General features: G+C 41.0%; 1 protein-coding gene across 1 annotated transcript in view; it reads right to left on the bottom strand.

Moving 5' to 3' along the window:
• PLB1 (phospholipase B1) overlaps nt 1-24749 on the bottom strand; it is a 100242-nt gene that overhangs the window by 15005 nt on the left and 60488 nt on the right. Inside the window, exons 32-47 of the mRNA XM_040612250.1 lie at nt 23403-23470; nt 22344-22387; nt 20986-21094; nt 15771-15822; nt 15546-15626; nt 14356-14421; nt 13855-13955; nt 12877-12958; nt 12345-12449; nt 10496-10591; nt 9315-9386; nt 7387-7464; nt 5367-5427; nt 4612-4670; nt 2042-2100; nt 801-844 (exon numbers count right to left, since the gene is read on the bottom strand). Of these exons, the coding sequence (XP_040468184.1) occupies nt 801-844; nt 2042-2100; nt 4612-4670; nt 5367-5427; nt 7387-7464; nt 9315-9386; nt 10496-10591; nt 12345-12449; nt 12877-12958; nt 13855-13955; nt 14356-14421; nt 15546-15626; nt 15771-15822; nt 20986-21094; nt 22344-22387; nt 23403-23470 (1177 nt within the window). The remainder of the gene's footprint in view (nt 1-800; nt 845-2041; nt 2101-4611; nt 4671-5366; nt 5428-7386; nt 7465-9314; nt 9387-10495; nt 10592-12344; nt 12450-12876; nt 12959-13854; nt 13956-14355; nt 14422-15545; nt 15627-15770; nt 15823-20985; nt 21095-22343; nt 22388-23402; nt 23471-24749) is intronic.

Genomic DNA, 24749 nt, shown 5'->3' with positions numbered 1-24749 from the left:
ATGATGTCTGAAAACCATTACTGTTACAGTGTCTGTAGTGCTGTCTGAAACCTCTTTATAGGGTCTCATTTATAACACATAAATGAAATGTGCCTTCTATTTTTCTTTAAACACAGCAATGTGCGTGGTACAAGATGAAGCATATCAGATTTTGTTACCAACAGTGTCAGGTATTGTCAAACCGCTCCATAGAGCGGATCACATACAAATAGATGCACCATTGTGAACCAAGTCCCTTCCAATTTACGGCCACACTGACCACTTCATGGTTTCTATGGCAACTACAGGGACCGATTACACAGAACACGAGGACAAGAAATTTATAGTATTTTTAGATATTTTTTTTCAGTGCAATGTAGCAACTTGAAATCATCAGAAGGAACCATAGCCTTGTCAACAACCCTAGCTAGACGGACCACTAATTGTTTCATAACCCTTCATTTGCCCACAGCCATCACAATCAGTCGCTGGAAAGCACAAAATGAAAAGAAGAGCAGGTCTGCCAGGAACTTCTGTCACCTTCAGCACGTTTACTCCTAATCATTTCAGTCAAAAGGATGATACGATCACATGCAGATCTTGTGATGCGGAGGGGCTGAATCAACTTTACAGCTAGTCAGGTCAGTCTGGGTTTCAGCTGTGATGCATGTGAACTGCTCATAGCCACAATAGATGGGCATCCCCCACTGTTCGCAAGGAAAGCATGACCATTTCCAGATGCTTCCTAGCATCCACTTAGACTACTTTCAGACTAATACTTGCCTTTTGCTTTTCTCACACTGATTTTCCAGGATACTCACTGGGTAAAGTAGTCTGGGTCTCCAGCGTCCCATCACCTCCAATACTACAAAGGGAAAGAATAAAATCACCAAGTAGGGTTAATCCTGCAACCATCTGTTTTACTGTCACCATATGTTGCTGTAGCAGCCCAAGAAGGGAGGAAAAAAAAAGAGAAAAGACTAACTTCAAACAAGACTAAGGAGATAAACCACAGAATTCAGGATAAGTACCGAAAGGAAATTTCACATTAAATCAAGCAGGGCATCAGCTAAGATAGAAGCTATGGCTGCAGACCGAGAATAGATCGTACTGGGAGATCTGATTTTTCTTGTGGACATGCTGAGATGCCTACCATAGAAAGGCATATTTCCTCAAAGCTGCTCCATGTGACCTTACTGAAGCTACATTTGTGTGCAGTTATGCATAGAAGAGACACTGCATTAAATGCTCATTAACCACCTATCTGCAATTCTGCAACACTGATTATGAAAAGTGCCTCTGTCTCTACCGTTCAAAACTTGTCTGTGTGCATAGCCAATACATTCCTATACCACTTCTGGCAGTTCCTGAAGATATCTGTGCCTGCAGATACATAAAAGGGGGGAAGAAAGATTGAAGAAGAGGATGTATACACGTGCACACACTTATCAGCCATGCTTCTGTCCATATGAATCAGGCGGTTTCCTTCCACTCCAGCATGGACATGCTATTGAGATTCACACCCACTCTGACATGTGTAGTCTTTGTTCACTTTGCAATAGCAAAGATGTTTGGAACATCTTTATTGAATATGCTTGCAGTGCTCTCACCATGTTCATGACAATATGCACTCACTCAGACTGTTTAGCATTAGACACTGCACTAGAGAATCACAGCAACAGCAATATTTTTAATAAACTCCAGAGAGACAAGCAAGAGGCTAAAAGAATTCACTCATATTAATAATCCAGTACTGTCAGACACACAGGACTATGCTTGTAGCAATCAGGTCTGGTTACGAAAAAGAAAAAGGGGGGGGTGGGGGAGAAAAAAAGCAAAGCAAAGCAACCAAAACTCCACAAAAACAAACACCACCCCCTCCCCACCAATAATATATTTCCCTTCCAGTCCTGATTCCTCCAATCCTTATGAAACAATACTCGCTCTCAGCATCCTACCCCTGCATTCACATACTTCAATATGTAACTACACAGCCAGGTGACCCACACTTTTAACTGTGTCTGCGAACAAAGGTAGAGCAGAGAAAATTAAGCATTTTCACCTCCAGGAAAGTCCCCTCCACTCTGTTTGTAGGTCAGTTGCTTTGGCTCCGACTCCAGTCTGGAAAGGATGGAAAGAATAATTTATAACATATGAGAAGAAAAAAGTGCTACAAGTTTAGGTAAGACAGACACCGTGATTTGAAAGTGCTGCAACATCTTGTAACTTTACTCTGCTTCCAGCCAAGCTTTTTCAGTATCCTAGTTTTAGCATAAATGGTCCATGTCCTTATTCACCACCACACACTGGCTTCTGGGCAGCCTTGCATCTCCTGTGCTTCAGATTCATGAGTTTCTCCTCATACCCAAAAGCAGTTCATTTGGATAGCAGACCACAACGTCAGAGGAGATATAGACCAGCCAGACAGCATCAGACTGTAAGGTCAACAACATACGGCCTCAGAACTACTCTAATATGGTTTCAGCAACCCAATGGGACCCATATTAACATGAACAAACCCAGATTAGCATCAACAGCTTTGTATTTGTTTGGGGTTTTCTGATGGAAAATGCATCATCCTGGCATTTCCCAAAGAAAGCTGATTTTGAGAGACTTAATAATCCAGGAAAACAAAACCCCAAACACTGATGAAAAATTCCCAGCCAGTTTTAGCTGTAAATAAATCAGCAGAGGAGCTGCTTTTTAATCTGCCAAGAAAACAAATCTTTGGTGTAAAATCCACTTTTCCTCTGCTGGACCCAGTCTGCTAGTCTAACACACAGACCTGATGAGGCATAGGCAGGATTTTTTTGTCAATACAGATAAGCATGTTGGCATATCTACTGCTTTCACTGTGCATTGGTGCTAAGAAGTCAGACAGATGCATTCTAGCCAGTGACATGACTAAACTGCTCAATGTTTCATTAATCTCCAACCGCATCTATGCTGAGAACAGCCTTCCTGCAGCGTGAACTTTAATATCTAAATAAATGAAGCCATCAGAACAAAGATGCTTGTGATGAATTTGAGTAGCTCACAGGACTGGGAAGACCTCTAGCAAGGTCAGCACCCTGACTCGCATTCAGGACAGCAACTGTGAAAACAGGTTCTTTTGCAGCTTTATAGTTTCTTAGTGGTTTCATTTAAGTTTTGTATTCTTCAAAAATCCATGGTATCGATTCAGCCATAAACACTGACTGCATTCAGGGGTCTTGGGGGAAGTACCGGGAGGAAAATGAATGCCTTAGTGGACCAAGATAGATCTTTGCTGCTGTGTTCCCTCTGTGCCAGGGATGGTTAGGCAGTACAAGGTGTGCACTGCTCACTGGCTGTACTGCACTTTGTGTGCGAAGGGGGTGTGTATGTATACACGTGTGGGAAATACTCTGTCATTTTTTCTGCCCCTCTCACAATAAATCTCTTACAAAAAAACTCAGTCACACCCTGCTGTGGCAATGGCGCTTGGTAGGAACTGCATGGATAATGGCAGCATGAAAAACTGCCTTGCCCAGCTCTTGAGACAGGGACCTCAAGCATCAGAGTCTAGCTCTTATGACTAGGGCTCACTGAGGTATTTCATGTACCAAAAGAATTTTAAAAAGAAGAAAAGAGATGTGTGCTAACGCACATATCTAGCACTAGATGTGAGGGAGGAAATCAAGCAATTAATTCTAAGAGTTATGGCAATGGATAGGAAGGAGACTTGCAGGGTCATTACTGAGGTCTTCTAATAAAAGCTCAAAGCTTAGTGACTGAGGGGAAGCCAGGATTACATCAGGTCAAGCAAAATCAGTTTCAGAGCTAATGAGGTAAAGACATGCACACCTGCCTGTAGATAAGCCTGATCATTTAAGGGCTTCAGTCCCTTCAACTCCCTCTGAACTCTACAGGAGCTGAAGCTGCCAGAACGAGCACCAGTTTAGCTCAGAGTTAAAATTCATGGGAACTGTTGACATGAATGTTTGCTTTCATCCCATGCCAGAACAATTCTGTAGTGCTGTGTAATTCTGGAACTTTTTCTCAGAAAACTTTGGTACAGATCTGCAGTATTCCCTGCTATTTTTTTCTGGGGCCTTTGTTTTCTGTGCCTACTCTTTTCAGTTTGCATTTCTTGGTACACAAAATACATCAGAGTTTTTAACTAGAAGGTGCCTAAACCAGGAAGCAACATATGAAAGCAGAATTCTGAAATACAGAAGTATCAGAATTATCTCAGTTAGTGCTCAAAGCAGCACTTCGTTATGCAATCAATTATTTCCATAGGAATTTTCATCAAGATCTCCTATTGCATGAAAAATGCAAATTGCTTGCTGTTGTTTTTATGTCAGAGAAGGCTATTCCTATACAGCAGACATTTCCCTTTTCAGAATCACTTGAATAAACTGTGTGCAATAGAGAATGTGATCCCATTTCTGTTCTGGCCTGAATTATTCATTACTGGATTACACAATTGCCAGTGTCACTCATATTCCTTCAGGCTATTTCTTTGCAAAGGGGCACAGGTAGATGAGTTTTGCTTTGCCAAGCCAAAGCAATTTGCTTTCTATCTGATGATGCCTGACCCAATCACATCTAGGTAGAAATCAACAGTTGCTCTTCTCATTCTAAACGTGGGAATGCAGCAGTACTCACAGTCAGGGAATCTCCCAGTGCTCCTATGACTTTGATGTTAGCAGGTTGTAACTCATGTACTAAAGAACAGTAGGAGGAAAAAGTAGGATTATTGACAACCAACACAAAATACTTCTTAACAGAATAAAGATGCAAGTCTTTGGTTCCAATCTGATGACATTTTTATAGACATTTTAAGGAGAATGAGCCTCAAGTTCCATGTGTCAGCTAGGCAAAAGGCGTAACTTCTTGCCTTTGCTTTCAGCAGTGTACTCAACCAACATGGAAATAAATGGAACTTAAAACAGCTTAGGAAAAAAATGAAATTAGATATGTTTAGGGATGCATACATTCAATCTCTTTTAATTGGTTTTCAGGTTTCGGTCACAGATCAATATTTCCCATAAGCACTTTCCCCCTAAGGCTTTCCAACTACACATAGTGTTCCTACTGCGCTGCTTATCGGAGTAGGCTCACCAGGTAGGTCAAACGTGCTGAGCCACTAACCTACCTAGGCAATTTTAATCTGCCATGTTGCTGTATACAATATACATATATGACAAGTGTGATTGAGTTTATACACAGGGAGCACACCTGCTGTGATGCAGAACTTACTGTGTATGGCAAAACAGACTTTCTTCCTTTGCTGCTAAATATATCAGCTTTTATTGTTTGCTTTCCAGCCAGGTTGTGCAATTTCAAGATCTCATTGTTTTCAAAACCAGAAAGGTGAAATCTTTCCTATTTGTCGTTTTAGCTTACAAGTTCTTTCTCACCTGATGTTGGGACACGACTGGGTGGAACTTGTTCAGAACACAACAGGTCACTGCCCCAATTCTGAAATGGCAAGTTACAAAATTGGTCCATCTTGTGGTTAGAAGATAATACGGAATTCATATATGGTGTAATTGTACAGTGAAGGGCAAACCCAAGCTAAGACCTAGATCCTAGTCTGGTGCCCATATAACTTGACAGTCCTTCCCTCTTCTTTGTGGAATGTTGTCCAAACATTAACTACTTTTGGTGAATTTTTCTAGCTAAAGCATAAAACTTTTACAAAGGCAAAATATTTCATCTAGAAATATTATGACAAAATTCCACAAGGAGAATTATCTTTTCCCCCTCCTCTACAGCCTAGAGATTTTGTCCATGACCTAGAAGGTGGGCTCTCCAGGTCTGAAGTCCTGCTCTGTCTGAAGACAAATCAGATACAAAACCAAATAAAACAAAAATCAACAATTAAATCCTCTGCAAAATTATAATATTATATTAATGTATTACATTATTATTTCCCCATGTACCTCACTAGGAACCTATTCTTTCCCTAGAAACTTTCAAAAAGGGCTTGCTTTCACTGAATATAAAATTTGAAAAAAAAAAAATTTAAAGCTTCAAAAGTTTCGGGGAAGAGGGCTATCACCCTTTAAAGAATTGGACTTTACTATACATTTGTAGGTGATAAAGTAGCTATTATGTTTGTTCTACCAGCTGAGGAAATTGAGTCAACCGCACATGGCAGAACATCTTGGTTCACCAGCAGAGACATTTGATGAATGTGCCACCCACGCTTTTTGTAATGAGCTACAGTATTAGCTAAGAAGGCAGCGAAGGAAAAATTGTAATTGTTGTAATGGACAGAGCATTTGCAAGAGCAAAGACAGTTGTTTAGGCTCATCTAAGAGCCGGCCATGCTTGGAGAGGGAGGTTCACCAGGAATGTCCTGAGGTCCCTTCCAACTCCAATTATTCTACAATTGCACAATTCTACCATTCGGAGAAAAACTACATGGGCCAGCGATCTTCATAAATCATGGTTAGAGTTAAAAAACATTAAGACAAATTAATTGTAAGAAATGGTTTAATAGGCTCTACTATCAGCCATCTAGTTAAAGGCTGGTTGCAGAGGGTAGAAAGGACAGTTAGGCTTCTTAGATCAGAGAGGAAACTATTCCTTTACCCTCTACTGTTTCTTTCCTCACTCTATCACTATTGCTGTTGAGATTCAGTAGAAATGCAAGAATTACCCATTAGAAGTGTAACTCTAGCTCTACGGATAGAAATCTCTTTTCGATATTGCACACTACAGCTTGCTGAAACGGTAACAGCTGTCACTTTTTGTAACCTTCAAGGCACACAGAGATCTTCATAATTTGGCTAGGCATGATGACTCCCAGTACGCTGAACTAGCCCAGCCCATTTTGACTGCCGTCTCCAACTATGCCAGGTCTGCATACCTGCAGACACTTGCCAAGAGTAAATAACTGCCCCATTTCTTCAAGTCCTACACAAAGTTTGTTTCTGTGGTTTGTTTAATCTACGATGCTTGGTCGTGGTGGAAAGTGAATCCCTTTGAAAATGGATTCCTTTCACCTTTGTTCCTGGTCACATACCCAAGCTGTAAAGGTGACTGCCCTCTACAGGCTAAGCTTCAGTGCCTTGAAGTACAGTGGCTTGAGAAAAGAATACGTAAACCTTCTTCAGATCATTTGAGGGCTCGGGATCCTAAGTTATCTCCTCCCTACTGCGAGGAACTTGCTATCTGAATTAATGATGCTTCCTAGGTGACTCACTGTTGGGCACAATTTTGATACAATTGCACCAATTAATAAAATCCATTTTGTTTGGCTTCTAGGAAGAGTTTAACATTTGTTTACACAAGAAAAAATACAATGCAAGATAGGCTTCCTTTTCTGAAAACCGGTAATAATTTGTCTCATCTATATTTTCAGGATGAAACAGTCACTAGGTATAGCTTTGCATAGTTCACCTAAAATGCAGTAAAAGATGCAAGATTTACCTCTGTTGGCTCATCAGTGGGCTCCACAGGTGGATATGTGTAGTTGCTATTCTTGTACGTTCCCAGGAATGGTTTGTTCTGGAGGAAGAGGAATACAAATGTAAAAGAAATTAGGCAATATAAGCAGAGACCATAGCAAGTGACATCAAGACATCATATCACCATGAAAGTAATCACCTAAGCTGCAAAATAGGGATCTGGATTTTGAAACCATGCTCCTTCCTTAAAGTTCAGAAGTAATAGTTGTGTTTAGCACCTTATGGCAAAAATTACATATGCCAGATCCCAATTGCAGCTTAACATTTTCCTCTCCTAAACTTTCACTAATTACTTTGACTTTATTAGATGTTTAGTCCTTTCAAAAAGCACGGATTCAGAGAAACCTGGGGAGATCTTCCTGGCTCAGCAGAGGGGAGGTGAAAGATTGGTTACTGAAAGGATCGCTATTCCCTTCAAGAGAGGCTGTATAAATTGCAGTTATTTTTGTCCCCTACTAATGCAACATGCATTCAGGAAGACATACACATTGCATAGGCTAAAAAATTTCACTGGGATGGCCACTTATCTCAACTAAGAGCAATTTCAGTATCTGCATGAGGAGGTCTTACAACGCACTAAATTCAGAAGGCATATTTAGTTGATTTGAAGATTCACTGTTCTTTTATTTGCTGGGGTTTATCCTACTTCAAGTTACCTCAATACAAATAATTTTCCTTGACTTACTGGGCCCTTACAATCTGGCACACCTGATATTTTCATGGACATGACTGCCTGAAGCAGGATTTTAAAACTGTAGTGAGAAACTGTGGGAACAATAAATGGAATTTGTGGGTCTCAGAATCTGAAATAATCGACTACTTCCTTTAGTAAAACAGAGGGTGCAATCCCCTGGAAACAGTCTATTTATTCTTTTGTAACAGTGTTTCACAGTCGTTAGCTCGGAGGTTTCTGAGCAGGGAAAGCTACTAGCACTTCTACCAATTACTTCTTCAAAGCACCGTGGGCTTACCATGTCTGAAAACAATGGTTGTATGTTCTTTGCAAGGGATATAAAACTTTTCTATGCCTACTTTTGAAAAGCAGCATCTTTGAATAGGAGTGGACAAAAGGAAAGTAGTATAAAATCCACATTATTTGGCACTGAAGAAGTTGCTAAGTTAATTCAAGCCACCTGGAAAGAATATTGGGTAAAATGAAGTAGAATCAATTCTAGTGAATCTAAGGAGTTTTGAAACATCTGATTAATAACTCAGCAGATCTTCCTTTGCTGACAGGATGGACGTGATATGGACAAAATACTCCCGTATGACTTGAATGACTGTCTCCAGACCTAAAAGTACCACTCAGGTCCCTGATCTGTTCCTTGGCCTCCTCATTGAAACTGCTGAAGAAAGGGAGCCAATTATTACTGACTGCAGCGGTCATTTCCACGTACTGATACCTAGCAACTGTACTGCAAGTTCAGCAGCTTGTTTTATAACTGTAGAAGCAGCTTCCAAAGGAGTCTGAAGTATCCCTGTTATGGATAAGGCCAGGAAAACCAACCTACAACCAATTCAAGAGTGAACAGATACCAGGGTTTTCAGAGCCACTGCAGTGCCCAAACCCCAGTGATTCCAATGGGAAAGTTAAGGCAGTGTGTTCTGTTGTCTGCTGCTTGAGCTGCCTCCGTGCTTCATAAACAAAACACAATCTCTGCTACAACTGCAGACATACAATTCAGCATGTTGTCAATCAGTATTCATGGCACAGTAAAAGGCCAAGGGACACTACAGCAGGTATAGGAGAGCACCTGCCCACTCAGAGGTAAGCAGAGTACAAAGGTTTTCAGTAAACTTGCTCCAGACACGACGAACCCTGCTCTCTGCAGTGAGCGCAAGCACATACAGCCTACTAATACTCAGTTTCCACGACGTGGGTATACTTACCTGAGTTGGACAGTTGAGGACGATGTCAGCTGTGAAATCGAATGAGTCAGCTTTCTGGCCTACAGGCTGTAACTAGAAAGGAAAAAAAAATAATCCCACACTATTCTGTGACCATGTCAGCTCATATTACACTTGTATAAAAATTCTAATCCAAAAGAATCTAAATATACCTTTCAAATTTATACAAAGCTGCCTGTATTTACAGACCTTGATTTACCCAAGGCTGAACTGCATCTAATTCTCAGAAAGAACATGGCAACTGCATAACAAAAAAGCAACTCTAGAATGAAGCTTAAAAGGGGAAGTAGAAAGCTACACTGGATCAGTTTAAACTCCTGGAGGATTTTGGCAGGCACATGAAGTACCTTGGAGTTTTGCCAGAAGACAAGGTCGTAAACTCTCCTCTTGCATAAAAGACAAGACGCTAAGAGTCCCTCAATTTTTACAGCTAAGCTGCATGATGGCATCTCCAACAAAAGGCTATTTATGCTTAGAAGATTAAACCAAATTTAATTAGAGGTACTGCTTAATGATTGTAAGCAATCACATCAGCTGTTAAGGCATTACCCCAAATTATATAGAAGTTACCATCCAGCATCTGAGATACCGCCTCCAACCGCATGTGTGCTCCTACCGCACTGCATTGCTAAGTAAAATGGGTCTAGCTTAAGGAACCTTTAACGACTCATTTTTATTTAGCTTTACTCATTTCCAAAGGTAGTAAAACTAAACTGAATTAAAGCCACTTTAATTCCTAATGAGACATTCACAACACATGGATTTAAAACAAACTTCTAAGTAATCCTTTTTAAATCGACACATGCAGTTACAATTCTATTTGTTGGTTTCCCACACCAGCCCATAGAGACATCATCCTTATGGAATGCTATCCTGCCTTGCGCGACAATGGGTGAAGTTCAATTGAAGTCACTCAGCTGAAATCACAAAGGACTGTGATCATGCACTTACAGCAGCCCTCTCCTCCCCACACACTTAAAGAAGCAAGAGATTCTAGGCTGATAGCAGCGCCAAAAAAAAGCGGGTATCTGACTAGTTGAGAAGAAACAAACACAAGGTCCAGCGCTATCCAGGCCTGCATTGCAGTGTTTATTACAGAGATTATATTAATGGGAGTCAGGTCTAGGTAAAGACCACACCATATGCAGAGCCTGTCACCTTACCACAGCATTCCAGAGAGCCTTGGCAAGCTGAGAATGGCCTTTCTGGCTTGGATGGAAGCAGTCAGGTGAAAAGTAGGAGACATCTGGATGCCCGTCCTACAAATGGAAGCATAAAGGACATCTGAGTGTAGAAGACACAGCTCTAACTTGGAGTTGCTGAGGCCAGACCAGAGCAAATAATGGAAAGTTCATGCTACTTGTTCTGGCTGCTCCAATGTGAAAAGACAATGTGACACCAGGTGTGCTTCAGCAGGTCCAAGAGCTACCAGAAATATTTAACCAGAGATGCTTATGTGCCTCCAAGGGCAGATCCACCCAGAAGTAACAAACCCACTATTTTCAATTATGTGTTCAGGTTCTGAAATAAAGATGGGTTCCTCTCCTTGGCACTTCATCAGAACTGGCACCACAGGCACCTTTACACTCTGCAGTACTTTTACATGGTAAAAAGTGTGTTCTGGATACTTTACGGGAAGGTAAAGAGCACGTGTGCTTTTTCACAGCTGTGTCAGTTCTGCGAGTTCAAAGGGAAAGCAGCCAGGCTGACCGAGCACACCAGTACAGCCTCCTTTCTAAGCAAAGATGTACTTTAATGCAGAAACTGGAGCATCTGAAGGAAATGGAGTTTGGAAATTTGAATATCTTGGCTATCATGTGAGTACTGAGATGATAAAGAGTTTAGGTCACAGATGACTGAAACAACAGTTTTTGGCCAGAGCAGTCCTTCCTTAAAATTTGAGCAGATTTTGATTCAGTGTGTTTGGGCTAGCTTATTAGAGGACTACTACCAAAATTTGCACCTATATCAGATCTTTTGGCAAGTTTAGAGGCAGAGTTTTCAGTTCAGGAACATCTGAATGCTGTGTGAGATGAGAAGAAAAACCAGCATCCTGAACTTTCTTAAAATCTGAAGTAATGCTTTTGAGACTATAAAAAGTTCCAAAATATTTTGCTGCTTCTGGTTTTATTTCTGTGTTGTCTACCTCAGTACCAACCCCCCTCAGTTTTTACCTCAGTACAAACCCCACAGGAATCAGCTTCATGAAAAAATAAAATAATTTTTTTAAAAAAAATCAAAGCTTGCTTTTCCCATGAAGCTTTCAGCTAGTTTTCCAATTTTCTCTGTATTAGCATCTGAACTTTTCAAACTTGTCACTAGCTATTGACAGCATTTTCAGGATCAGTTGGGTTTAATTATACCAGAACAACCCCTACTCAATATTTTGCCCCATCTGCTCTTAGTTCCAAGTGAGATGAGGAAGTGCAGTTGCATGTGAAAATTAGCAAATGGATTTTCAGTCTCAGAGGTGGTTTGGGTCATCTCCTAGATTTACAGTTCATTGAGATTTACCATTTAAGGAACTGAAATACAATTGTCAATAACAGGAAAAAGGGCTCCCTACATAAAAGTACTACTGCCACCAGATCATATGTAAACTTCTCTTTCTGTGTAGATGCAAAAGAATGAGTTAAGGGACATGAAGAGGAGGTGATGCTGTAGTTTGCAGTGAGTGATGCAGCTGTGTTGCTTTAAGAACTGTGACTTAGTATCTGCCTTTTATTAAACATGTTGGATTTTCTAAAAGAAAAGTATTTATGAACCCTTGGGGACATACACAAACAAACCTCTTAACTCAGGTTTTGATTCATTTTCCAAAACAGTAATTCATACCAACAGCACTATATGTAAAACAAAGGACTGCTAACTATATGAAGAAATCTGATGTTCTGTGCTTTTCTTATTAGAACCTGTTGCTTTTTGGCATATAGCACAAGCTGAAACTATTTTTCATAGTCTTTATAGGTTAGATACCCACAGTTAGTCCTTTGCATGCATTTAGACCAATACCTGACCGACAGGAGTCTTGAGATCTTCGAGGAAAGGCTGGACAATGACAGTGAAATTTTCATGAGTGTCATATCTGCCAGATTCCACTAGTCTTCGAATACCAAGCTGCAAAAAACAAAAAAACACCACCACCACTACATCAACATCTCTGCATCACAACGGGTTTTAATTTTTTTAAGATCCTGAGAATCGAAAGGATGTTTTACTTGTTAACTGAAATAGCCACAGATGTTGGCAAAATGTGAGCCTTGCAAAGTGGCTGAGAAGGCTGGAACACAATATTGCAGCTGTTTGTGGAGGACAGGATTTTGGTGACTAAATTCCCACCTATCCATCTGTACTAGCAAACAAAACTTTTCTGAAAAGCTTTGCTGCTGGTTTTGGTCATACGGTGTTTTGGATAGCATCAAATTACCTCCTGCTTAGCTCATACAGCCCACTTAGGTAAAATACTACTGTGATGTGTTGCTTGGTAATCAAGAGCTCACCTCAACTGGAAATAAAGTAACTGCACCACTCTTGATAAACATACCTGGTAAGCTCTGGTGGCTTCTGTCACCATTGTTAAATTTTGTGATTTTTCTTCTCCTGTGAAAATACAGCTACATAGATAACTGTGGAAGAAATTAGAGAAGAAAACAGGAATACAGAAAGTTACAGATCTGAGAATGCAGAATTCACCCTTTGCCACTCAATGCCCTTATGACATGGGACTAATCAGGAAACCTGTACAGTCACGTTCCTGTGAAAATGTCTTATTGTCCTTGATATCATTCATCATTTCAATCCTTAGTATTAGTTTCTGCCTTACTTCAATGACATTACCCTAAATCAGTTTGGTTTCACCCCCAGGTATATCAAAGTAATATAGACTACTGTGATAGTTTGTCCCACTCATTACACCCCAGCATCCAAAGGCCCTGCAGCCCGACAGAGGTGCATACCAGTCCCTCTGGAACTAGAAAAAAAATCTTTGAAATTTACTGGCTGCATTAATTCTGAGCTGATACCTTTCTAATCAACAATTCCTTTTGTGTTCCCAAGACACAGAATTTGTCCCTGTCTGAAGGGTCAGCAAAGAATGCAAATTACCCATTGCAACAAATCTTCTGAAACAGGAGAAACCTGTCTGCTCTGAAAATTCTTCACATTCCCTCAAAAAGCCTGAAAATCCAAATGCTCATGGAATTCAATCCCATCTTGAGGAACCCTGTATCAGTAACTTTAATCCAGGCGCAGTGGGGTGTCATTATGTATCACAGGAAACCTTACAGTTCTAGACATGGACAAAACACACAGGTCCTCTGATAACACTTAGGTCGAAGCCAAGAGCCGGCAACGCTATCAGGCAGGGTGATGTCAGCAGTGCGTGGGATGGGATGTCCGTAGGACTGTAGTGCTACCTTCAAACATCAGTTTGAATGATGACAGAAGCATGGAATAAGAACATGCTTTATCATCATGGACAGTGAGCTCAGGTACAAAAGGAAGGAAGCTAAACAAGGCTTACTCTGCCATGTAAGTGGGGCACTGAACTTGAGTATCCACAAACAACTGTCTCATATGAAGGAGGTCAATCACTGCAACCAGACTCACTAGAGCTTTTGGAACCTGAAAGATAAGTCAGATTTTAGCTTAGAAGGAACTGGTTACACAGACCACAGTGCACCTATTTTACCCCAAAGTCCAGCCATTTAACACCTCTTCCCTTTCTCTATTGTTGGAAAAAAAAAAGGGAAAAAAAAGGCAACAAGCCCTGCTACCAAACTCCCCCAACTCAGCTTTTGATCCTTTTCCAACACTATGGTCCAGTGTAACTGTCTTGTCATTTCAGACTGCACTTCACTACTCTTAGACAAGACAAAAGAAAAATCTTTTGTAGAAGTCAATGCAATATATTTAGTATCAAAATGAAAAAACCCCAAACAAATCCAAACAAACAGAAGAGCTCATACCAGTCAGTCAGGTACCAGTACAAGCTAGAATGCCAGGACAATTTCACAGCACTTGCCTGCTTGTGCAGAATATCAAGGGTTTCTTGAATCCTTCTGGTGAAATTCACAGCTGAGTAGTGATCCTAACAGAAACAGAAGAGAAGAAATTATTGCTAAATGGAGACACAAGGTATTTTGGTTGAGAGTCTGAAGAATCATATTAGTTCACTTCCTTTTCTGTCATACAACACTGTGGTCAGTAGAATGTTCTTGCTTCTTTCAAGAGACCAGGGATTTTAATTTTATCGATTAATCTAAAATATAGAAAGACTCAGTGAAATTTTGGATTTAAAATAAACCTTGTTGAGAAGCAGTATATTTAACTCAAATCCACTGGGTCTTTCATTAAAGATGCAGGAAGGAACTCAATCCAAATGCATGCTGAACAGCATAAACCAAGCAACCCAGACATGCTCACAGCCAGCCAATAAAGGTCTCATAAAATTAGGTGAAATCATTGCTAGTCAAGGTCATAGCTATAAATATAAAGCTATAAAACTTGGCAGCAGCAGCAAAGATGCCTAGCAAGGCTCCTGCAGAACTAGCAACTTTCACAAGCATAAAGGGTTGCCGGAGATTTGAAAATGCTCACAAGAAGTTAGCATATTAAAGGTAACAGATTAAGAGCTGGCAAAGAAAGGTGGCCTCTCCCCGCCACCTACCCACTCAACTCCCATGATTTCCTTATGGCAGCCTTAAAGATTTCTCCACAATCCAGAGAAGCATAGAATTCAAATGATACTGAGCACTGCAGCAACTTCCCTAATACATACCTCATCTGTTCCTAGCACCTCCCTACACTGTGACTTATGGGGCGATGACAATTGTAACATTGGACTAGTGGTAGTTCAAAGCAGTATGTATCTTTCTTGGATGTCTAAAGAGCCCATGCTACCAGTAGAGCAGTTACCACATCAGAGGAATGAAGTTTTTCTTCCCTTCCATTTTTTCCTCATGGTCAAAAACAGTAGCAAAAACAGTGGTTCTTACCCTGGAGCAAGCCAGAGAAAAAAACATCCTACTCTGTTGTTGGTAACTGTTTTTATAGCAGGGCACTGTCAGCAGCAACCCTCATAAAAAAATACAGCAGCACATATATAGCTCATGTTATCTCTGTGAAGGTTCTAAGGATCCATGGATTTCCCTTGATGTATTTCTACAGTGACAGTCCCACTAAAGTTTTAAGTTAACCAGTTCTACTACTCACAGGGTCTTTGCAATAGTTGCACAGATCGTTGCCTCCAATATGCACTGTTATGAGCTTCCAGTCAGCACTGAAGTCAATTCTCTGTGCAATAAAGAAGAAAATAATGAGACTGAATTTCTTTGACTTTGTGATATGCACATAGTATGGTTGCAGGTGGATCTATCATGTGAAGCAACACCTGTTTCTTTTCATGCTGCAAGATTAAAAGAGTCCCAGACAACTTACAGGATCAGTTTTCATTAGTCTCAGGAGATTTCTTGCTTGGGCTGGTAAGTGCCTGTAAAGAAGGACAACTAGTGAGTGAAAGAAACACCTGTATGGAGAGATTACCACTAACACTCTTCAGACACCTTAAATCACGTTGTCATATGTCAGAAGGGTTGAGTGAGGAGACAGTACGACACTCATGTTGCTGTAATCAAATTACACGATCACATCTTTGTGAAAAATCAGCATAAAATTGAACTTGAATACTGATTTACTCAAGTTCAGTAATTAATCTGGAACTGTAAGTTTAGCTTCTATTACAGTGCTTAGCATCTAAACCAGCTGAAAAGCCACACACAGCAACGTGTTTGTAAGCAGATTGCCTGTTTAGAACTAGGCTATCAGTCTATTCCTAGTAGACTAAACCAACAAGGGAATCCCAAATCCCAACATCTAACTGACCTCTTGAGCAACATTTGTGCATAAACCACAGGTCATCCCCCTGCAAAGCTGAAGTATTTCAGAGTTCACTGCGCACACCTCCCTCATTTCTGTAGCCTGCACCCAGAGTCAATACTTAATTTTCCATCATGTGAAACAGTTCTGTGCTCACTACCTTTCAAGGGTAATTAAAAACTCAAGAAACTTTCAAGATTACTCAGACAAACTAAGAAGACAGACTTGCTGTTTTCCAATAGCTAGGTGTCCTGGTTTCAGCTGGGACAGAGTTAAGTTTCTTCTTAGTAGCTGGTGCCATGCTGTGTTTTGGATTTTGTATGAGAATAATGTCGATAACACACTGATGTTTCAGTTGTTGCTAAGTAATGCTTACTCTAAATCAAAGACTTCTCAGTTTCCCACGCTCTGCCAGTGAGCAGGTGCACAAGAAGCTGGGAGGGAGCAGAGCCCAGACAGCTGACCCAAACTGCACAAAGTTTCACAACACTAGGTGAGCACTCTCACTGTTTTGTATACACACACACGTATATGTAAACTGCCATAACTTTGGAGTTACCTAGGCTGAACACTTCAACCTTATTTGACTACCCTGACAGGTTGGTCCTCAAATACGCATAGAAAAGAGAATATGGCTGGAAAGCTTTAGCCTTCCAGGCAGCTCTGTGGTATGGATGAGCTTCATCTCCCTCTAGGCTCTTGTTAGAAACACTTTACTGTCTATCATTTCTGGAAGCATATCAGCTGACATTAATAGGCATGACACTTGTTTTGCATGGCAAGCAGAGCTTAGCTTTCCTTTGCAACACTGTGTTTACTGTAGGAACAAGAGAGATCTCTCACCACCCTCCTCCACCTGAATACTGATCTAACACTAACATAAGTGTATTTACTGGGGAACGAGCCCTGTCATACATCTACTTGTGATACAGACACTCTCTGCATGTAATCATTCTGTTGACCATTGCCCTTGTACAATATCATCACTTATTTATATCCCAAAGCTATCACAAGCCACAAGCGGTCGCAATTTCCTTCTGTTCTTACTGTGGAACCCCCTAAGCTAAGATATAAACTTCAATATTGATCCAGAGGAAAACACCACTTAATGAGCTGACAGTCTGTATTGGGTCTGGCTGAGCCCCACAGCAGCCCCCCCAGTGCTGTGCTGTGTACTGGTGGGCAGAAAGGTGGTGATCACCCACCGGTGGTTTGGCTGCTGCTGAGCAGCGCTCGCACAGCATCAAGGCTGCCTCTCCCACCCTCCCTTCCGCACCACCGGGCTGGCGGTGGGCGAGGTCTTGGGAGGGGACATAGCCAGGGCAGCTGTCTCGAGGTGACCAAAGGGATATTCCATACCATATGATGTCTGCTCAGCAATAAAAACTAGGAGAATGGGGGGGGGGGGGGGGGGGGAGGGAGAGCATTAATTATTTATGAAAAAAAGAGGGGGAGGGGAGCATTAATTATTTATGACATTTGTCTTCCAGAGCAACTGCTACTCGTTCTGAAGCCCTGCTTCCCAGGAAGTGGCTGAACATCACCTGCTGATGGGAAGTAGAGAATAACATCTTTTGTTTTCCTTTGCTTTCGCATGTGCAGCCTTTGTTCTTGCTTCATTAAATTGCCTTTATCTTGACACACAAGGTTTTTTTATGTTATTCCCCCTCCATTCTGCTGAGGAGAGGAATGACAGAGCAGCTTGGTGGGCACCTGATGTACAGCCAAGGTCAACCCACCACACAGTCCGCAACATCTTCAATTTCTTATGCAGTCACTGAAGTGCTGATGCATCCTGAGCCAACACAGTCAGTAAGATCTAACATCTTGAATGAAGTGGTGCCAGCAATCACCCATCCTTGAGCTGCAGTTTCCACCAAATTTATGTCTTGATCAATGGAAAGTTTGTTAATGGGAAATACAGACATTCACAGTTCCTGTCACCTGTTCTCTCCTCTCAGTCTCAATTTCTTAGCCTTCTTTTTTTCATGTGAAATCAGAGATCTCAGTCAGGCTCTGCTTCAGCAATATGCTTCAGATTTATCCTTAACTCCAGCATGTACGTAAGCACTTTGGCAATGAATGCAGGTAGGCTTAAGAACATTTTGCTGAATGAGACCTGCATTTGCTGCATTGCCATCAAGTTCACTAAAGCTTTTCAAAGCAGCCACTGATTTCATTTTAAGAAACCTTTACACCTGGTTTCTAAAAGCTGGTAAGGGTGCAGAACTACTTGATTTCAGAAAGGTCCCAGCACCTCTGGAAAGGAGTTTCCAGAGCAGCACCCAAAAGTGAGGCAGGACCGGTAACAATTCTGAAATACCACCGTTAGCTGGTGGACTCTTTTTGCCCTCTTGAATCATAGGAAAATCAATATTTTTGGCTGCTGAAGAATAAATGCTGGATTGCATCATCATCCCAGGGCAAAATACCTAAAGCAGAAGAAACATTTCCTTACCTTTCAATACATTTCAATATTCATTCATCTTCTCAGATGCATCAAGAGCCATGACATGACAGAACAGAATCCCAAAAAAAGCACCTCAAAGTTCAGGGGTATTAGTGTAGTAGTTCACAGGACTTTGCTTTTGCACACCTTTCTACAGAGAGTTACAAGACAGAGAAACAACAGAAGACTACCTAGGAGAATTATTGTCTGCATCTCCTTGCTGAATATTTGCAAAACATTGATAGCTCCACTTCGTCACATTTATCCAGTCCAGTTGCTTGCATAGGAAGAGAGAAGACTAATTGATATAGATGAAATAGACAATTTTTCATTAGACTAACACAGAATCATTTAGGTTGGAAAAGACCTTTGAGATCATCAAGTCCAACTGTTAACGCAGCACTGCCAAGCCCACCACTAAATCATGTCCCTGAGCACCACATCTAGGCATTTTTCTAAACACTACCAGGGATGGTGATTCTACCATCTCCCTGGACAGCCTGTTCCAATGCTTCACCATCCTTTCAGTGAAGAGATTTTTCCTAATATCCCATCTAAACCTCCCCTGGTGCAACTGGAGGCTGTTTCCCCTTGTCCTGTCCCTTGTTATCTGGGAGAAGAGACAAACCTGCACCTGCCTACAACCTCTTTTCAGGGAGCTGTAGAGAGCAATAAGGACCCCCTGAGTGTCCTCCTCTCCAGGCTAAACAGCCCCAGTTCCCTCAGCTGCCTCTCAGAAGACTTGCTCTCTAGACCCTTCCCCAGCCCCACTGCCCACCTCTGGACACGCTCCAGCACCTCAACATCCCTCTTGCAGTGACACAAACCGAACCCAGGGTTCGAGGGGGGGCCTCACCAGGGCCGAGTACAGGGGGACGGTCACTGCCCTGGCCCTGCTGATCATACTGTTTCAGATACAACATCCACCAACTCATTTCATACAGCTAACAAATAACTAATAGTAATGCCTTGGTTGCTACTGATACAAGCTGCTTTAAGTCATATTGGTGACTTAAGGGGTTGTGTAACCTGTTTCAAGTCCTTCCACCACTCCAAAATGCCTGCTTAGAATTTAACTAATACAAAATACAAGACAGTCATCCATCTCATTTTTTCCTATAACAAGGAAAAGCTGAAGCTAATCTGGATGTATGCTACATATAGAAGTATGTTAATAAATTCTCGTTAATGGCTGAATCAGAGCCATAATCGTTGCATGTTTCATTAACATACACAGATACATTCAGTCATCACTAGGAAACAAAATGCCTTCTGTCAGGTATGGGGGGCTGTAGGATGTATCAGGACACCTAGCAGACTATTTCTGTCAGGAAATCCAAGCATTTCTGACTCATACTAGCCATCTCAGTAAGTTACTCAAGGCCTACAGGAAAGCAATAAATATACCTGCTAAATACTAACAATCTTTGCTTAGATAAAGCAAACTCAAATACCTCATTTGGCTTCTGAGCTTCATTTTGAAGACCTCTTTGGGAAGTAAGAGGAATTTTTCTTTAAACAGACAAAGGTCTGGGTAATATCAACTAACAATGTCAAATCCAGGCATGGTCTGCCAGAACCTGTGCCCAAACTATGACTAAATTCCAGCAGCCATCTGTTTTGTTAATTAAACAGCAGTGACTCTTTCAGTAAGCCGCCAGGGATTTCTAGAATAAGCAGTATAGCAAAGCTCAACTCATGCAGCCTCCCAGGTGTGACTAAAAGCAAAGAGCCAAATTCAGATAACTGCAAGACAGTACAATCCCTATTCTATTGGCAGAACTGGATACAACTGCACTAGGCCTGCAATGCACCAAAACCCACATATGACCAGCAGCAATTCTCCTTTCTTCAGATTTCAGACTGTGGCTGTTATGTTTTTTCTTTCCTCTCTGTTGTCCACTCTTGCTTGCTTATCCAGAAGCCTCAGGTCAGAATTATGGAAGATTTCATCTTGTTTTTCTCCTAGTATCTCTTTACTAATTCACTACTTGCTCGTTTTCTGAAAACATCCATGATCTCAGAGATTTATTGACAGATAAATAGATAAATGAATAGATGTTGAAGAGGAAGAGTAGAAACCACCATCACCAAACAGTTTCTGCTGGTTTCTTGTTTATGGATTTCATAACCAGGACTGTTGGCTTCATTTGAAAGTTCAGCTACAAAACAAGCCCATACATTTAACGGGTTTTGAGCCAAATTTCAATTCTAACTAGACTGGTTTTACTTGTTCTTCAGAGCAAGTTGTGACAGCACATGAGGCAGTTGAAAGGCAATTAGATGAAGCATCCATCACCTGCAAATGTAAAACAAAAAGCTACATACTCAGCCTGTGCTCCAGGAACTGCCTGGTTAAGGAATGCGTTTGGATCACTCTCACTCCCAGTGCCGGTTGAATAGCCAACGATCGCAGCATTGAACTCTCGAAAGATGTCTGAAAAAGAAAAATGGCAATGAAGGGAAAATTACTACATCTGTTCCGTGCCTACAGGCACTAGCACACACCAGCATCACCACAGTTTTGCTCCCTGACAGCACAGCTGCTGCAGCCTGCAGTCAACTAGAGGCACCCACCAAGCAGTGGCGAGAGGGATCACCAGCTGGCAGTGACTCAGACAGCAGCATGCTTGCTGTGTCCTGTGCTGTTACTGGCGGATAAGATGGGCAGAATTGAGGACTACTGTGTGCAGTTCTCTCTCACATTGTAGTGGTTAAAGGCTAAAATAAAATCCTCAGCCATATGACGGTGACTGAAGTGAGCCTGAAGGGGGCTTCAGCCCAGCAGGAGCTTGTTTTCAGCTAGAGGATCTGGGTCTTCTTCATGGCTGTGCAAAAGCTCATACTACTGACAAATCTGAAGAAGAAAGCCTCAGATGCATGGTTCTGATGAAATCCCACCACGTTGTCCACTACTGCCATAGCAGTTTCCAAAAGGAAGTTGACAAGAGTAAGTTGTAGCTGAGAGTGAAAATAGTCACATTGTAAACTATAAAAGCTACCTTAATCTCAAATATTGAATTTAACCACATTTTAACGAAGGCTTTGTCAAATGTAATAGCATCCAGTGCATCAATTAATTGCTTATTCTAATTATGTTCTTGTTACATTCTGCTTATAGTAATGGGCAACACACAGAAGGACAGTTTACTGGCCCTCTTCAAATGGAAGCTTATTATTACAGCTGGTCCAAACTGGAACTTTACATTAGACTTTACATTAGAATGAACTACGAGAAGTTGCATGTTTCAGTGAAAAGAAAGTTAAAATTATTCCCTTCAGGTTATATGTACGAGCAGTCAGCTTTTTTTACCAAAGTGGTCTACTCTATGCAAACATCTGTTTTTTGGAAAAAGCTGTGGTGGAATATTCATTAAAAGCAAATATTAATTGCATCACAAGCATGGACATAGCAAGCTTATTTAGAAATGCAAGTAACACTCACCAAGCAGTTGAGAAGGGAGAGGAAAAAGGAAGTCAGAGAATTTCTAGCTGCTTCACAGCTTCACTGATAAAACCAACTTTTTATTCATTAGTCCTAGGATATTGTTTCTTTGTAAGATAGTTCTTGTTGATTACTCTAAAACAGCTTTGAGATACTTCAGAGCTCTCTGTAAACATATCAGATATCAGCCCATTTCCTCTTTTCGATCTTGCCAATTAGGTCTAACAAAGCATTTACTTACTAGGTAGAGTTGTCCTGTTCTCTAATGACTCATCTCCTCCAATACTAAAATGAGAAAGAGAAATCCCAGTCATTCATCTCTTAACTGGACACAGACAATAAGTGAAATGAAAACCTACCACACATGAAAAAATGCAAATGGTGATTAATTTGGTAACTATCACCTATGTGGAAAGGACAGCAGTGGAAGCGCTGTTGGGGAGAATGGATGAGGTTTCAGTGGTAAAGATGCTTGTCAGAAGGATTTAATGATCTTGAAGCTGTACAGAGGTATAATCAATCACTATGAAATAGCAGAAAAATGTCTGAGACAGCTACATACAGAAATGATTGAGCCCCACAGTACTGCAGACTAGAAGGTCAGCTTTGAGGCCAGTTCCAGCCCCATGAAGCCACTCTAAGGCAGCACCAAACAGCCAGCCCCTGGGTGACGAGAGCTGCAGTAGCAGTTCTCCTTTTGCTTCTCCTGCTTCCTGCACAGGGGTATGTTCTCTCCAGCTTTTCAATCGGTGGGACACACTCCAGCTTATGGAGAGGTGTTAGGAGAGCACAGACCTGCTTCAGTCAATGTCAACTGAGCTACATTGTCACACTAAAAAAATCTAGTCTTTTACAACTGTGTGCTGCTGCATCTGGTAAAAGTTCTTCAGTTAAACAAACTCTTTTCCATGGTGCCACAAAAAGTTCAGAAATAGCAAACTTTGAGAAGAAGCCCCAAAAGCAACCAGTTCTGACTTGTTTGTTCCAGTGATTTTTCTCCAGTTTTGTAAATTTCCAACTTGCCATCCCACCATACAAATACAGACTGCCACAAGCAGCTAAAGATGATAGCACGAGAGAAGTCAAAAGGCTAACTTAAAACCCATTGCTGAAAACATGTTCTGTGCAGACTCCCATACAACAAATCCTGGATCTTGATACATCTTCACTAGATGCTAGCCTGAGAAGAAAATTTTTTTTCAACTGCCTGACAGCTGAAAGACTCAAAACATGTGAAAGAGAATAATATTCTTTACAGGAGAGAATACAAATCTCCTCATCATCTTGGATGAAGACTTACCTCCAAGACAGTCCCCGGTATTCAGTGTGCATATCCAGGAGATTATCTGAGGCAATTCCTGTACCAGCCTGAACATTATTTTTCGTTAGCCAAATGAAATTAAAGCACAATTAATAATGCAATAGTCATTTATATAGTCATTTTATTTACTTTTGAATGCATCTCTTCAAAAGCTTTAGAAGGCATCTGGCCTTCCCCCAACCTTCCTTCTGAAGAATTTATCAATACCTTTCATAATTATTTACAAGTGTCATATTGTACATGACGCACAAAATATATGATGCAGCTGTGGAACAACGGCTTTATTCTCATGGGCCTAGATAAGCTGAATGACTCATTTTTCATTGCATTACTCAAGGATGATGAAAACGTCTCAAACACAATAAACTTACGAGCTAATGATAAGAAACACTATATGAACTCAACAGGGAAAACAAACATATCTCAGAAAGAAGCACCATAATAACTTTACACTGATTTGAAAAGTACTGTGCTAAATGGAGACTTACAGTAGTACTACAGCAAGGAGGAAAGCACTTTCTACACTTACACTGAAGTAGCAAGCTAGCAACTACATCCCTCCTAAAACATCACCAGAACTCAGAAGCAGAGTGCCTGCCAGCTGTGATACTATAGTTTCACGGGTGTTTCATATGGCAACCACAGCTATATACGGAATGTCTTTCATTTGTCATTATTGCAGGTTTGCATTCAAATGCTTCTATTTATTTCGGTAGCCTCCTGTGTGTAGGAGTTTATGCAATGTGCCTGCCAGAGAGTTGTAAAGGCTTTATGGTTTGTACACACAATGTCTTTGTTGTTAAGGCTCAGATTCAGAGAAGCCTAGGTCCCAATTATGTCTCTCTGCCCAGAGCTCCCTTTGAGATGGCTGTAGAGTTTCAGTCTTTGACCAGTATGAAAACATTACGCAGAAAGACATAACTGGAATATAGGATGTCTGGATCTTGAGACATATTCCTTCTAGGCTACCAAAGATATAATCATCAGCAAGGATGACATCTTGATAAAGAAATTAGCTATGAGTTAAAACAGGCACAATAAAAAGACATTCTGAAATGGATAAAGTCAGAGGGCACTCAGCCCCATACATCCGTATCTCATTACTGCTAAAATGAATAAAATGCTATTATCCAACATCCTTTAGTCACACTCCTTCCTGAAAGAACTGAGGCAAAAGAACAGGTTCACTAGTCCATTCCTATTCAGAAAAACTTTGAAAAAACACAGTAACCTAAGGCTTGTGCTATGTCCCATTAGTTTCAACAGCATCTGATCTCTTCTGTCTCAAATTTGGCAAACTATTTAAGCACCTCTTAAAGGATTTGC

This window comes from Falco naumanni, chromosome 12, assembly GCF_017639655.2.
Source record: "Falco naumanni isolate bFalNau1 chromosome 12, bFalNau1.pat, whole genome shotgun sequence".
In the NCBI taxonomy this organism is placed as follows: domain Eukaryota; kingdom Metazoa; phylum Chordata; class Aves; order Falconiformes; family Falconidae; genus Falco; species Falco naumanni.
This window is presented reverse-complemented; position numbering and strand designations above follow the sequence as displayed.